This window comes from Durio zibethinus, chromosome 18, assembly GCF_047325235.1.
Source record: "Durio zibethinus cultivar Kanyao isolate XHJ-2024 chromosome 18, ASM4732523v1, whole genome shotgun sequence".
Classification (NCBI taxonomy): domain Eukaryota; kingdom Viridiplantae; phylum Streptophyta; class Magnoliopsida; order Malvales; family Malvaceae; genus Durio; species Durio zibethinus.
Window position 1 is genome coordinate 20,029,200 of NC_143179.1, and position 15,925 is coordinate 20,045,124.

The 15,925-nt window shown below is 28.8% G+C and overlaps 1 protein-coding gene across 1 annotated transcript; it reads right to left on the reverse strand.

The window, feature by feature from the left end:
- Positions 1–2,766, reverse strand: LOC111300685 (cyclin-D4-2-like). The gene is made up of 6 exons (XM_022896306.2): positions 2,305–2,766; positions 1,680–1,766; positions 1,465–1,563; positions 1,159–1,360; positions 921–1,042; positions 1–747 (listed from the first exon to the last, which is right to left on the reverse strand). Exons 1-6 carry the CDS (start codon positions 2,653–2,655, stop codon positions 487–489), a joined length of 1,122 nt encoding a protein of 373 aa, XP_022752041.2. The 5' UTR covers positions 2,656–2,766; the 3' UTR covers positions 1–486.
- Positions 2,767–15,925: the final 13,159 nt, after the last annotated feature.

Sequence of the window (15,925 nt, forward strand, 5' to 3'; positions counted from 1 at the left end):
TTGTTGCCAGAAAGATTATTTATTAATTTGCTTACAATTTTCCATTTTGATTAAAATGGAAAAAATATATTTAAAAAAACTTAGATTTTCTTTTACCTTTCTACATATATTCTGACTTGATTTTTTTTTCTTCTCTCATTTATAATTGGAAGCCTACTACAACAAATACTATTATTAAAAAAAAAAAAAAAAGCCTGTAGCATTTCCATCTAAAAACAACACCACCTCCACTTCTTCTGCATGTGATATCTTTAGCTGTTGTTGATAATATGTTAACAGCTGGTGACAACTTTTTTCTTTCTTTCATGCTTTAAGCATGGAAGAACTTGAAATCATTTTTCACCTTAAAGTTTATTCATATTGAAACTCTCCCTTTGTATTCCCATTTCTCACTCTCTCCTTTAGTGCCCCAAAACCACACCAAAATTCCCATTCAACCTAATTGATTGGACTAAAAAGGGTGTGAAAAGGGAGGAAATTCAGAACTCATGACTTGAAATCCAGTTGGGATGGTATGTTGTTGTCTTGTTTCCTCCTTTTAATGTCTGGACTAGAATGAGAAGAATTTGCACATAACCCAACTGTTATTTCATCACTTTTATAGCTCAAGCATGCAGCATCCAACACCCCAATGGGGCTTTGGGGCATAGAGGAAGCTGAGGGAGTTGCCACATTAGCATTAGCAGTAGCAGACCCATTAATCAATGACAAATCTTTCATCAGTTCAACACACTTCAAAACTCTACCCTGCAAATCACGCAAGCAACAGAGTGAAAGAATCCTCATTTCACTGACTCTTCAAAATAGTTAAAAAAAAAAAAGGATCAAAGCCAAGATCTTCTAACACCTAACAGCAAAAGCAAATTTGTCCTCTCCTGAGTTTTTACTTCTGTGGGCACCACCATTTTTTTTTCTTTTACCTTTTCTACAAAGATGAAAGATGAAATAGCCTCATCAATGGCTAATGTTTGTATTTCTCCTGAAACAGATATTGCCACTGCTGCAGCAATTTCAGAAGGTCTGAACTCCAAGAAGTCAATACCTGCATTCATTCCCACCAAACAAACACTAAATCAATTCAAACCCCATTAATCCTCAACAACGAAAATGAAACAAAAAGAATAACAACATAAACAAATAAGACAGTGAAATAGAAACCTCTGATTGTGCTCAATATTAGTTGTAATGATCTAGACATTGAAGTTGACGATTGATATTGATCATTACAGATTTTACTCAGGAAGTAGTCAATGAAGGAGCAAGGAGTAAGAACATGCATTTCCCACTTCAATGTGCTCAAAACTAAAAGCTCCATTCGTTGTATTGTTTTATCTTCAAAGACGAACTTTGGTTGTCCTACCTGCTCACAACAAATCCACACAATCAGGAAACTCAGATTGGGAAAGACCAAGTGATTAACATCAATCGTCAAACACATTAAATCAATCTAAATGTTCGAATCACCTGCAAATCTACAGAAAGAGGAACTTTTGTCTCCTCCATTTTGGCTGCAACTGATAAACAAGCTACAGCCAGCAGTTGCACTGTCCAAGTTTTACCTCTCTGTCATGTTACCCCAAAAGATAGAGATTTTAAGGATAAAAAAGAGAACAATCAGTGGCTATGATTATAAATTAAGAAAAGAAATAACCAAATTTGAAGCTAGTTTGTGAACTTACAGCTAATTCATAAACTGATAGGAACCGATCCAAATAGTTAATCGATAGGCAAAGAGTCAGAGGTCCAAAACGGTAAGAAGCACAAGCCTGTTGATCAAAAATGAAAAATTCTGTCAAAGATAATTTAACCGTTTCATAAACCAACCACGAGACCATCATTCATAGCACATTATCACTGAGGATCAGCCAAACACAGAGTCCAATTTAGCATTAAAAAATATAGATAGAATGAAAAGGAAAACACAGAAAGAAAGCACCAATTCCAGTTTCAGGTTGCCTTAATTAAATGAAAAAAAGAAGAAGAAAGAACTTGATTAGGAAATACACGCTAAAACCAAAAGCAAAAAACTATAAATAGCTCATAAATTGATTGATCCAAACAAAGTATGAAAATCCCATTGCAGAAATAAAATAAAGTTAGATAAGAAAACAAAGAGAATAAAAAAATGCACAATGTGATGAGTTTTGGTGAGAAAAGGCTATAATGCTGTTGAAAAGTGAAAAGACTGTTGCAGAAACCAGTTAAACATCAAAGTAAAGATGAGAAAAAACAATGATCAAATGATCAAACAAGCAAAAAACCAAGAGTTTTATCTGAATAAAACTGATAAAAAAAAGAACAGACCTTCGAAATCCATTCAAGAGCCCCTCTCCTAACACTCAAGTCCAAATCCCCACTTCTCAGTCTCTTAAGATAATCATCTCTAGGCAAATGCTTCATCTCTCTTTCAACCATTTCTTTGATTATATCATCACTTTGAATTGCAAAACCAGAACTACCCATCAAAGAAGTTGATCTGTTGTTTATAAAAAAAGGGTCTTGTTGATTAAAGATTTGGTTTTTAAAGTGGTGGTGACAAGCAGGGGAAACCCCAAACTCATTTATGGCATTAAAATCAAGATCACCATCAAAGCAAGAGCTTGTGTTCTCTGAACAGAGAAGATTTTCTACTAAACAGTCAAGATTTTCTGCCATTTTTAAGAGAGGGGCCTAAAAAGTGAAGTATTATAAAACCCAAAGAGAAAAACTACTCAACACATTAAGGGGAAAGCTTTTTGAACAAAAGGGTTTATTAGTGGCTTGTGGGGAAGACCCTTTTTCTCATTATATAATAAAGCCAAAAAGAAAGAGTGACAGAATGTAGAACTGAGGAGAGACTATTATAATAAGAGAAGCTTTATGTAATGCAGGGGAAGACAAGTTAAGTTTGGGGTAAAAGGACAAAATGGGAGAAAGAGGTGAGGACTGCCATAAAAGGAGAAATGAGAGAAGCAAAATGTTATAATTAATGAAATAAATTGGAAACAAATATAAGAAACTTTACAAACTTTTTTATTTTTCATGAGAAATTACTCTATTTTATGTTTCCACGTCAGCCTAAACTTGTATTTTTTTTCTTTGATAATAAGCTTGTATATTGATGTAAGTTAACCTTTGTTATTTATCATTATAATTAAAAATAAAATGTTTATTGAAAGCATATTTTAATTTTTTTGAACGAAAGCATATTTAAATTTTTATAAGTGCTTGATTGAACAAAAATGGTTATAATTTTATAATTTTAAAAATGTTAAAATTTAAAATCTAATTATCTAATATTAGTAAAGTCGTAAATAAACTATATCATAAATTTGATTAAACTCAATAAAAGAATAGAATGAATTTAAATTATTCACATTACTATATAAAGACGACTACTTTAATCATGAAACGACTATGTTATATGTTAAAAAATTTATATGTGATTTAGTATTATGATAAGTAGAATTTTTTTTCTTTTAACTTTTTTACATAGAAAAAACAATTTTTAATATGAAAGTTAGGTAGGGCTTAAATGAAAGCAAAAATGGAAGGATGTTTTACAACCCAATAATTTATAATGTGATGAGGATTTTTGGTTAGTATGATTAGGGATTTGGTTAGGTGATGAATGCACATTATTGGTCATGATTTAACTATGATTCTATATTTCTATATATACAGAAAAAAAAAAAAAAAACTGAGATTACACTTTACTTTGTGCAAGTAACTTGCAAAAATATGGGATATAATGGGTCCATGCTTTCCTATTCTGCCTCCTATATTTATTAATATTTTCAATGTAGCCATTGCTCAAATTTTAGCCATATTTTTATAATAAAAGAAAATTTTGATACATTGTAGATTGATTTTGTAGAGTTAAGAGATTGATATATATTATATTTTTCAATTAGTTTTTTTATTTTAATATACATTAAAATATATGTATCACCTAATTAATTTCATTTGTGAATTTTAAAAATTTTACTATAAATGTATTTAATTTTTTTTTTTGGAAAATCTTTTTTTTCTTTTTTTTTTTAAATGAAAATTTTTTATTAGTAAGGCTGACGAGACACTATTGTAATAAGAGAAGCTTATGTCGGGGAAGACAAGCTGAGTTTAGAGTAAAAGGAGAAACAAGAGAAGGAAAGTCTTATAATTAATGAAATAAATTGGAAACAAATATAAGAAACTTTACAAACTTCTTATTTTTCTTGAGAAATTACTCTATTTTATGTTTTCATGTAAGCCTAAGCTTTTTTTTTCTTCGATAATAAGCTTGTATATTGATGTAAGTTAACATTTGTTATTTATCATTATAATTAAAAATAACATGTTTGTTGAAAGCATATTTAAATTTTTATAAGTGCTCGATTGAACCAAAATAGTTATAATTTTATAATTTTAAAATGTTAAAATTTAAAATCTAATTATCTAACATTAGTAAAGTCGTAAATAAACTATATACTAGATCTGATTAAACTCAGTAAAAAAATAAATTGAATTTAAATTATTCACATTATTATATAAAGATGAGTATTTTAAGCGCGAATGTTATACATACAAAAAATTGATACATGATATAGTATTATGACAAGTAGATTTTTTTTAAAAATTTTTTACATATAATTTTTTTATATAAAAGTTGTAGATACCTATTTTTCCATCAAAGAATATATATATAATAAAATAAATTAATAAAAAAGTAAAAAGTAAAAAAATTGATTTCAACTCTAACAACTGAAATTAAGTTGTTAGAGTGATTTTTTTCTCTTCTACGACAACTTAATTTTGCAACATGAATTAAGGAGCCACAAAAATCTTCCTAAATCCCAGATTATTTGGGATTTGAAGACTCAAAAATGCTCTATAAAATTAAGCCAGAACACTGTAAGAGAAAGGGGATCTAGAGCGAGATTAAGAGGAACAGAGTGAACCTAAGGAAGGACACTGCAAAAAAAAATAATAATAATAAAGAGTAAATTTTTTGGGTGAGGTTATAGCAAAAGAAAATATACATAGGCATAAAAAAGAAAAAACAATACAGTCCTCCTAGAGGTGGAACCAACAGCCAAGTCAAAAAAAAAATTTTTTTAGAAACAAAAAATTTTTAGAATAAATTTTTTTGATTTGGGCATTTAAAAGTATTTTTGATAAAACTATTTTAAAAAAGATGTTTAGGAGATAAAAAAGATTGTTTTAAGAATTTTTTGAAAAATTTTTATTTTTTTGGGTCACCAAAAATTGAAAAAGTTTGAATTTTTTTATGACCAAATGAATTTTTCAACCACTAAAATCTGGAAAAAGGTTTAAATTCTAGGCATTAGTTAAAGTTTTCGATTATGACATTATGACGACCAACCGAAAATTGGGAATAGTGGTGGCTTGCGAGGGGAAAAAAGTTTTAGAGATAGAGGATATAGTTTTAGAAAGAGAGAGGAAAAGAAAAAAATTAAAAAAAAAAACAAAAAAGAGCCTTTTATGGGATGAGTGAAATGGCTTCATTTTGGGCGCTTGACCCATTTGACTTACCTTAAAATCTGTGCATAACTTATGTGTTGACTTGACTTCTTTAACAAATTTTTTTTTTATTTTCTGTTTTGATTTTGATTTTATTTATTTTATGTTGATTTTTATTTTTATTTGTTGGTTTTTTTTTATGATGATGATGATATTATTATTATTATTATTATTATTATTATGCTATTCATTTTTTAGAAATGAGTAAAACTAAAATAAAATAAAAAATAAAGTGTAGATTAGGTAAAGTAAAATTTTTGCAAAAATAATAATATTAAGGAAAAGTAAAAAGAGTTTTATCCAAGGTGTTGGGATAATTTGAAAAAATAATTTTTGTTGAAAAATAATAAAACAAAAAATAAAAACTAATGAATTATTTAAGTTAATTTTTTAATGTAATGTTTAGACAAAATTGAAAGAGTTTGATTTTTTTTTTTAATTATTACAAGTAACAAATAAATTTTCAGATTTCTTCATAGAGTTGGGATAATTTAAAATAATTTTTACTAGAATAAATATTTGTTTAAACAATATAAAAACAATAAATAATAAAAAAAATGAAAGTGTTCTTTAAATAGATCTTTTAATTTCTACAAAAAGTATTTTTTTTTAATTTCATTAAAGAGTTGGGATAATCCAAAACAAAAAAAAAACAAAAGAATTTATTTTTTTTACTAAATAAATTATTCATTTAAATAATAAAAAAGATAAAAATAATAACAAAAAAATTAAAATAATCACAATAACAATTAATTAATTAATTAAATCCTTTAATTATCATCAATAACAAAAAAATAGTTTTATTTAGAATCTCGTTAAAAGTTGAGATAATCCTTAAATCTATTTAAAATTTTAGGATTTTGCTGAAGAGTTAGGATAATCCTAAAATTTGTTTAATAAATTTTAAGATTTCGTCAAAGAGTCAGAATGTTATGACAAGATTTCAAGAATTTAGGATAATCCTAAAATCATTTTAATAAATAAATAAAATATCTTATGACAAGATTTTAATAATTTTGTGAATGGTCAATTTTTTCAAAATATTTTCTAAATTAAGATTTTTTATAAATTATGCCAAAGCGTTGGAGAATTTATAGAATATAAAATAATACTAATACTAATTTCGTAACAAAAAATATTTTTCATAAATAAATTTTAGGAAATTAAATTTCAATATAAAAAAAGACCATGCCATCAAGATTAAAGGATTACACTTGTTTAATTAGTACCATTTTTTGAACGAGCGATGTGAGGGTGTTAATATGTTGCTCACTTGTAACGTTAATCCTAAACCTTACTTTGATTTCATAGACCTAAACTTCTTTTAGTAAATTTTAATTAATTTTAAGATTTTTATTAAACTATAATATTTTTGAGTGACCAATCACACCTTATAAAAAGATTGGTGGTGACTCCATAAATTTTTACTAAGTCTAGTGATCGAGTCCCCTCAGATGAAAAATCGATATGAACACTTGGCATCTCCACTAAGGATGCTAGAAAGTCAAGCCAAAAACATGTGTCATCCAAACTTTGATTTTACTGTCTTTTTTATATTTAATTTTAATTTCTTATCTTATCTTTAAAAAAAGAAAAAAAAAGGCTAAAATTTGATGGATTCATTTAGTTTTATTTTGTCATTTTATTTTCTTATATTGTTGCTAATTATATTGTTGATTTTATTTTGATTAATAATTGTTACATTCCCTCATACACATGTACATTTGCATTCATGCATAAACTCTATACTCGGACTCTTAAATTTATCTTTTTTTAGAAGGGAGTAAAATACCTACACTTTCGTGAGGTTATAATGCCTTTGCTTGGGCTAGCAAAATACTTTCACTCAAGTTAAACATTTTTCGTCAGCATTTTATTATGGGTAAGGATTGGGGGCCTTACTAGTCCAAAATTGATAACAGTGAGGATCAATTTGGAAACTTTTTTAGCCTATGTTAATTACTAAACCCTGCATATAGTGAACCTTAAGAAGACAACCTTAGATTGAGCCATACCATTTTTGTAAATTGTACCTTAAATTAAGACACATAAGAAAATATTTATTTTAATATGATTACTAACCCTAATCTGTTATGCTTTTCTTTTGTTTCATGATCATGCATCATCATAAACACTTGCATATGAAATATCTTATCAATGTACTAATATCAGTCAAAAGATTTTTACTTTTGCTTCGGAAACACCACTATGATGTTCTCAGCTACAAAATCCAATGTGTGTGAAAAAACTAATGTGGTGATAATTGTATCATTATAAGCCCAAAGTAGAATGGAAAACTATCTGAAAGAATCCTAATAGGAAATTTTACTTGAAAAAATCAAACTAAGGCTTCAACAAAACAACATCTTTGAGTTAGTTAAGATTTAGAGCCGTGTAACGACTACTAGAAAGATGGCTTTCGAGGAAAAATATGATCATATTGCTTCACTTCTTGAGGTGCTTATGGAAAATCAATTAGTAAAAGCTCTAGTTCAGTTTTGAGACCTTACTTATAGATGTTCCATATTCAATGAGATATATATGACTTTGACGATCAAATAGTATACTACATTGCTATGGTTGTATCTTTTCAATCCTGATAAAATCTATTGATAAGGTTAAAAACTTGGATATTGAAAAAAACTTACTTGTATGATGGAGATTCTCATTCAAAATATAAACTCATATATCTAAACAAAAAGCAAAAATGATTGCATCCCATGAAAAATCTTGTATGATTATATCATCAAACACTTAGAGGATGAACGAGGCATGAGAATGATAGTTTTGGTAATTTATGGCTTATTCATTTTCTCAAAAGTCCTAAGGCACATTGAGTTATCAGCGATTAACTTTCTCAAGTAGGTGGACAACAAAATCAATCATATTCTTTTTATACTGATAAAAACTTTTAGATAATTGAATCACTATCGAAAAAGTTGATGACGCTTCATAAGATGTGCATGGTTACTCTACATTTAGGTAAAATGTCATATTCGGCATCTTGTAAGTAAATTTTATCCTACTTATAGTAATAAAAGTAAGCCAATTGAAGAATGCTGCAATATAGAGTGGCCAGAATCAAAGTCTAAGGAAAAATGGGTATTGATTTTGCAAAATCTCACCAATAATCAAGTTATATGGAAAGCTCCATGGATGCCACAAGAAGCCATGTTATACAAGTGTGGTGACAAGTCGTGGGTTCCACTTTTAAGGTTGTGGGGAGGTATAAACTATGTTTTGGCAATGGTTTGTCAACAACTGGGGTCAGAGCAGTTTGTTTCTATGACTCATAGGCTTTAAGAATTAAAATTCTCTTTAGAGGAGCAAGGATTTTCTTGAAAAAATGAAATAGATTATCAAAGAATAAAAACAGACCCAGATAGTGGATCGTGTAGAGTATACGAATAAAGCCATACCTAAATATCTTATATTAAGGAGTCAATGTCTCACAAGCAAAGTTGATCCCAAAGAAAAGAAACCATGTCACAAAGAAAACACCCATTGTGAAAAGATCCCTGAAAACATAAAGATTATGAAGCGTAAATTTGAAGAAAAAAAAATATAGAAGCTTGAAAAGAAAAAGTTTCAGCATAAGATTAATGAGTGAAAAAATAAGACTGAGGATAGCGAAGTAAAATTTCAAAGGCTTAAAAGAAAACAAAAAGAAAATTTTGAAAGCTAGCATATATCTGTCACTTCAATGACCAAAGAGCTTAAAGAATTCATAAAGAACACAAAATAGCTCTGATCGAATTTGTTGTTTAAGAAAAAAAAGCTTAGTTAGTCCGTGGAAGAAAAAAAGATACTGTAAGATATCGTAGATGACTTGAAATAGTAAATACACTATTAATGTGAAGCCATGCAAGTTTTGAGAGAAGAATAAGATCAATTTGAACAGAAAGTACAGTATTAAAAAGAAAAATGTCTGCTGAAAGAATCTCATGAACTTCTTTGGTAGAACAGATAAGAGAAGTCAGCTTCAAAGCAAGAGACATGGCCCACGAAACTAAACAAATAAAGGAAAAAATTTACCTAGGATAGCCCAACCATCATTTAACCAATTTTCTAGATAGTGCTTATAAGCAGTATAAGCATATAGGGCACATCTTTTGAAAATTTTAATATTGTAATGAAAAAAGTAAGAATAATGTGACATTATGATATGGTAGTTCAAGTTTAAACTTAAAATCTTTTGCAAATATTGTATATATAACAAGTACATCATTTGCATTCATGCATTCATGCATCATACGTGTGTTTCATTCAATGTTAAATCTTAAAAAAAATATATACATCATGACTAAAAGAAAGAGGCCTCAAAATAACAAATCGCAAAGAGTTTCCCTTAACTTGGTAGGCGCAAGGATAATTAGGCCATTAGAAAATATAGATTAAACTACTTGTTATCATTACAACATTTGCTCATAAGTTAGAATCATGAAAAACGAGTAAGCATCAAGAATGGAAAAGATGAAAAAAGTTCAGTTTGATATGTAGAAACAAATGATTAGGTCTCAACAAGAGTTAATAGAACAAATAACTAGGTATCAAGAAGTGACTCGAAAAGAAATGGCTACAATGATGGACATGATAAGAAAAATGACAAAAAAAAAGGTAGTTAAAGAAGTGACCATTGAAAAAGAACCTTAAGCCCAAGAAAATACCAGTGATAGGAAAGATCTATTATATCCATCAAGGTTTACCCTACCCATATGCTCAAACCTTTCATCAAATGCATCAACAAATGACATAGCCTGAAAGGCAGCCATATGCTCAGATTAATTTATCTCCCATCATGGTTTAACCACAGAGTCAAGGACATGTTAGTATAAATATTGGGGTAAATCATGTGGAGCTTATTATAGTCTCAGATTTAAATGATCCAAGAAAAGAGGAAAAACTAAAAAAAAGCACGTTTGAACAAACTGAGAATATAAAGGCATAGCAAAAAGTAGATTTTTTGGAAGAAAGGTTACGAACTGTTGAAGGTATAAATATTTTTGGCACAATTGATGTTAATAAACTCATTTTGGTTTCAGATCTAGCAATCTCACCAAAGTTTAAAGTATTAGAATTTAAAAAATATGATAGAACAAAATGCCCTATGGCATATATCACCGTGTTTTATTAAAAAATGATCGGGCATACAGATAATAACAAGTTGCTTATCCATTATTTTCAAGATGATCTTACCAGATCAGCTGTTAGATGGTATATTTAATTATATAGGAGTTGTATTCATTCATAAAAAGACCTAGCCAAAGAATTTATTAGTCAATATAAGCATGTCATAAACATGACTCCAGATAGACTGTCCTTATAAAATATGAAAGAAAAGCTAATAAAATTTTTTTAAAAAAATACTTAGAGATGACGAGATGTTGTCACTCTAGTTTAACCTCCTTTCATCAAGAAAGAAATAACTATTTTATCATCAATACCTTTCAAACCTTATACTATGATAAGCTCATTGGTCATACCATGAAAAACTTTGCTGATATAGTGATTACGAGTGAGATAATAGAAAATGTCATTACAAATGAAAAGATTGAAAGGGTTGATGTTTTAAGATTAAAGAAAGAAAGACCATCAAAGAAAAAAGAAGCAGAAGTGCAAGCTATCACCACTAAAAAACTAAAATCAAGACCTTTTACTCCATACCACTCATATCCTATATACCAACCTTCTTATCCAATCATTTCTAACATTTTTCAAAACTCATACCATTACCAACTAGTGCAAACCCAGATATCTACCTTTCAAACCAATGTTCATCCCCGAGCACCTCTACTATGACATTCTTTCAATCAAACTCCATAGATTTTAATCGAAGGAAACCCCAAAATAATCAAGAGTAATAATGATTTAATCCAATTCCTATAGTTTACATGAAATTGTTCACTCATTTATTTTAGAAACACTTGGTAGCCCGACAACACATAGTGCTTTTAAAACCTTCGTATCTGAAATGGTATAATCTTGAAGCTTCTTATGATTATCATTATGGGATTTAAGGCTACTTTTTGAAAAATTATACAATTTTCAAATGTAAGATGCAAAGCTTGATTGATAACAAAATTTTAAATTTCATAACCAAGGCCGGACTAAGTGTGTAGGTAAATTCGTTACCCAATCATGATGGGAGATCAATAAATGGTTTAAGTAACGAGACAACTATAAACAATAAAAGATAAGTAAGCAAGTTCAAAACCTCTATGGATCAAATATTTGCTGCCCTAGTGAAAGCTAATATGATTCGCCTAATACTCAAAAATTCAAATAATGAAAATTTCACATATAATCCTGATCACACTTGTGAATTTCATATAGGGTGGTTAGTCATTCGTTTCAGGATTGTGGAACCTTTAGATAAGAATTACAAAGGATGATGGATTCTTTTCTAGTTAAATTTTATGAGAAATATAAAAAAAGTTTGATGGATATTGTGACAGGAGATTTATCCAAAAGTAGGTTTTACCGAATTAATTTTAAGCCTGTTACTATCTTTTATGAAGAGAAACAACATGTTAAGGTTGATAAGCTAGTTCGTATTAATTTTAAGCCTATCACCATATTTTAAAATTGAGTATTAAAATTAATGAACCAATTTATACAACTATGCCAAATGTGGTAATTAAGGTCTCTAGCTTATTCCCATACAAAACTAATAAGGCAATCCATTGAAAATATTATTGTAATATCATATCACAAGGTTTGGATAGCGATTCCCTTCAATGTGGCTTATGCGATGCAAGCACAACAAACATAACAGGTATAGAAAACGTAACTCAAAGTGGTGGTACTATACCCCAAAAGCAATCAAGATAGCACAAAAAAAAAAGCAAAAAAAAGAGAGATGAGCTTAAAAAAAGAAAATAAACACCTAACGATCAAGAAACTTACCCGACCCCAGTCATAGACTGAGAACATAAAAATTTAGTTTCAAAAAAAGAAGCTTGTAAGTTCTTAAAACTTATTAAGCATAGTGAGTATAGTGTGATGGAGCAATTGAATTACTTACCAGCTTAAATTTTTATGCTTTCATTGGTGCTCAATTTTAAGCCTCATAAAAATACCTTACTCAAAGTACTTAATGAGACTTATGTAGCTCACAATATATTTACAAAAAAACTTAATCGCATAATAAGAAATATCACAGTAAGAAATTTTATATCGTTTAGCAATAATGAGATTTCACCTGGTGGTAGGGGCGATCCCAAAGCTTTATATATCTCCACGAGATACACGAATCACACACTTACTAAAGTGCTTATTGATAATGGATCTTTTTTGAATGTCATGCCTATGACTATACTATATAGATTGTCAGTTGACATATCTTACATGAAAATGAGTCACATGATGTGAGGGCTTTTGATAGAATTTACCGTGAAGTGGTAGACAATATTGAGTTGTCAATTCAACTTAGCTCATGTACTTTTGATATAGTCTTTCAGGTCATGAATATCGTTTCTTTTTATAGTTGTCTTTTAAAAAGGCCATGAATTCATATAGTAAGAGCTGTTTCTTCCACTCTGCATTAAAAGGTGAAATTCATAATTGATGAAAAGGTAGTCATTATTGTTGGTAAAAAAAATCTACTGATAACTAAACTGTCTACTGTATTATATGTTAAAGCAGCTGAAAAAGTCCTAGAATATTTTTTCAGATCATTTGAATTCATTAATGTAACCAATGTGGGTGAATGATCAAAAGTGCCTATTCCATGTCTATCCAAAGCTTCTAATATGGCCCTTAAAAACGTAGCAAAAAAAAGACAAGTGTAGGCTGACTTGCAAGGGATGAAACGATCATGGATGATACCTAAGAAAGATGATCGATTTCATCTATGGTATAAGCCAACTCGAAAAAGAAGAATAAAGTTTATAGAAAAGAAAAGAGAAAAAAGGTTAGTTTATTTTCTAGGATAGAAAATAGAAACTAAAGGCTTGTCTTTTTCTCCCCTCTACAAGACTTTTATCTCAGCAGGCTATATCTATCCAGATATAGCAAAAAATATAAAGAAAAGGCCTACACCCTTATTGGAAGATATCTTTACTAAATTTTCAATATACATGGTGGATAAAGAAAAAGTGAATAAAGATTTAAGTTTTTCATGGGTGTATCTTACTCTTCCTAGTACAGAACTAAAGAATTGGCATGTTAAAGAGCTGTATGTTGTTTTTAAATTTTTTTCAAAATAATGTGTTGAACTTAATCTAAATACTTTTGTTAAAAGCATTAAGTGTCTTATGTGTGTTTGTTTCTTTATTTTTACTCGAATAAATGACAAGCATAGTGCATTTGTCACATCCCTTTTACCTCTTTCATTTCAATTCTTAACGTTATTGTGCATCCCTCTACATTTTGTTAATTTCATTCACTTTCAGGTATTCAAATAATGAATGTGAAGATCATAATGATAATATTTTAGGATTTGATTTTGAAATTTCTATTTATATTAATGAACTTAATGATGAAGAAAATGTGAAAGACCATGCAATATTTCTAAAACTGTTGAGATTTGGAACAAGAAGAAAAACAAATCATGCCTCATTAAGAAGCTACTGAAATTATCAATTTGAGAGACGAAAAAACTAAAAAAGAGGCTAAGATTGGTACTTTGATGTCATCATTAATAAAGTAAGAGCTAAAAAAGTTACTACATGAATATATAAATGTATTTGCTTGGTCGTACTAAGATATATCAGGTTGGATACTGAAATTATAGTGCATAAGCTACCTCTGAAGTCCTAGTGTAAACCAATTAAAAAAAAGTTGAAAAAAATAAAACATGAAATGTTGTTGAAAAAAAAGAAGAAGTGAAAAGCCAATTTGATGTGGGATTCTTAGAAATAGCCAAATATTCTGAATGGGTAGCAAATATAGTTTCAATACCCAAAAAAAGGCAACATAAAAATGTGTGTTGATTATTGGGATCTAAATAAAGCAAGTCCAAAAGATAATTTTTCATTACCCCACATAGACATTTAATATTTTCATTCATGGATGGGTTTTCAGGCTACAATCAAATTAAGATGGTGTAAGAAAATATGAAAAGGACTATTTTTATGACATTATAAGAAATATTTTGCTATAAAGTCATGCCTTTCGATTTGAAAAATACGGGAGCAACTTATCAAAAAGCCATGGTAACTTTATTTCTTGATATGATGTACAAAAAAATTGATGTGTATATGGATGACATGTTTGCCAAATCCCGTGAAGAAAAAAATCATGTTGCTAATTTTAGAAAATTATTTGAAAGATTAAAAAAGTTTCAGCTTAAGCCTAATCAGGCTAAATGCATTTTTGGTGCGACCTTAAAAAAATTACTAAGATTTATTATCAATAAAAGAGAAATTAAGATAGATCTAGATAAGATACATGTCATACAAGAGTTACCAACTCTACACATGCAAAAATAAGTAAGAGAATTTTTAGGGAGGTTGAAATATATTGCTCATTTCATTTCTCAACTTACAACTAAATGTGACCCCATATTCAAAATTATGTGAAAACATAGGTTAAGAGAATGGGATGAAAATTATCAAATGGCATTTGAAAGAGTTAAAAAATACTTATCAAACACACCAGTTTTAATGCCACTTATCCTTGGAAGACCCTTTATCTTGTATTTGAAGATGCATGAAAAATTAATAGGATGTGTTTTGGGGTAACATGATGAAACAAGAAGGAAAGATTAAGCTATTTACTACTTGAGTAAAAAGTTCACTAATTACGAGTCCAAGTATATATTATTGAAAAAGATGTGTTGTGCACCAGCTTGGATGACTCGTTGGCTCAAACAGTACATGTATCATACCACTTAGCTTATTGTGAAGTTGAATCCAATTAAGTACATCTTTAAAAAGCCTTCATTATCGAAAAAAATAGCAAGATAGCAAATGTTACTTTTTGAATATAACATTGTATATGTGTCTCAAAAGGTAATTAAAGAAAGTGTTATTGCTAAATTTCTTATAGAACACACTCATGAAGATTATGTGCTTGTGATATTTGATTTTTTATATAAAGAATTAATGTCTATATTGCATATAGATAAAGAAAAGGTTAATGAAAATGTATGAAAGATGTATTTTGATGACGTATCAAATGCTTTAGGGCATGTATATGAGTAGTGTTGATATCTTCAGAAGGAGATTACTACCTAATCACTGTAAAATTAAGCTTTGATTACACTAATAATATGGCTAAATATGAAATATGTGTTATAGGTCTTCAAGCTACTCTTAAAAAGAAGGCCCATACATTGAAAGTTTATGGAGACTCTACCTTAGTCATATACCAATTACGAGAAGAATAGGAAACTAAAGATTCAAAGTTGGTTCTATACCAAAAGTACATATTAGAGTTTATTAAAAAAATTTAAAAATATTTTATTTCATCATTTACCTAA

Coding starts and splice junctions, on each gene's coding strand:
- LOC111300685 (XM_022896306.2), bottom strand. CDS start 2,655: ATGGCAGAAAATCTTGACTGTTTAGTAGAAAATCTTCTCTGTTCAGAG. Junction 1,767..2,304: donor CTCTTGAATGGATTTCGAAG/GTCTGTTCTTTT, acceptor TTTGATCAACAG/GCTTGTGCTTCTTACCGTTT. Junction 748..920: donor CTTTCATCTTTGTAGAAAAG/GTAAAAGAAAAA, acceptor CGTGATTTGCAG/GGTAGAGTTTTGAAGTGTGT.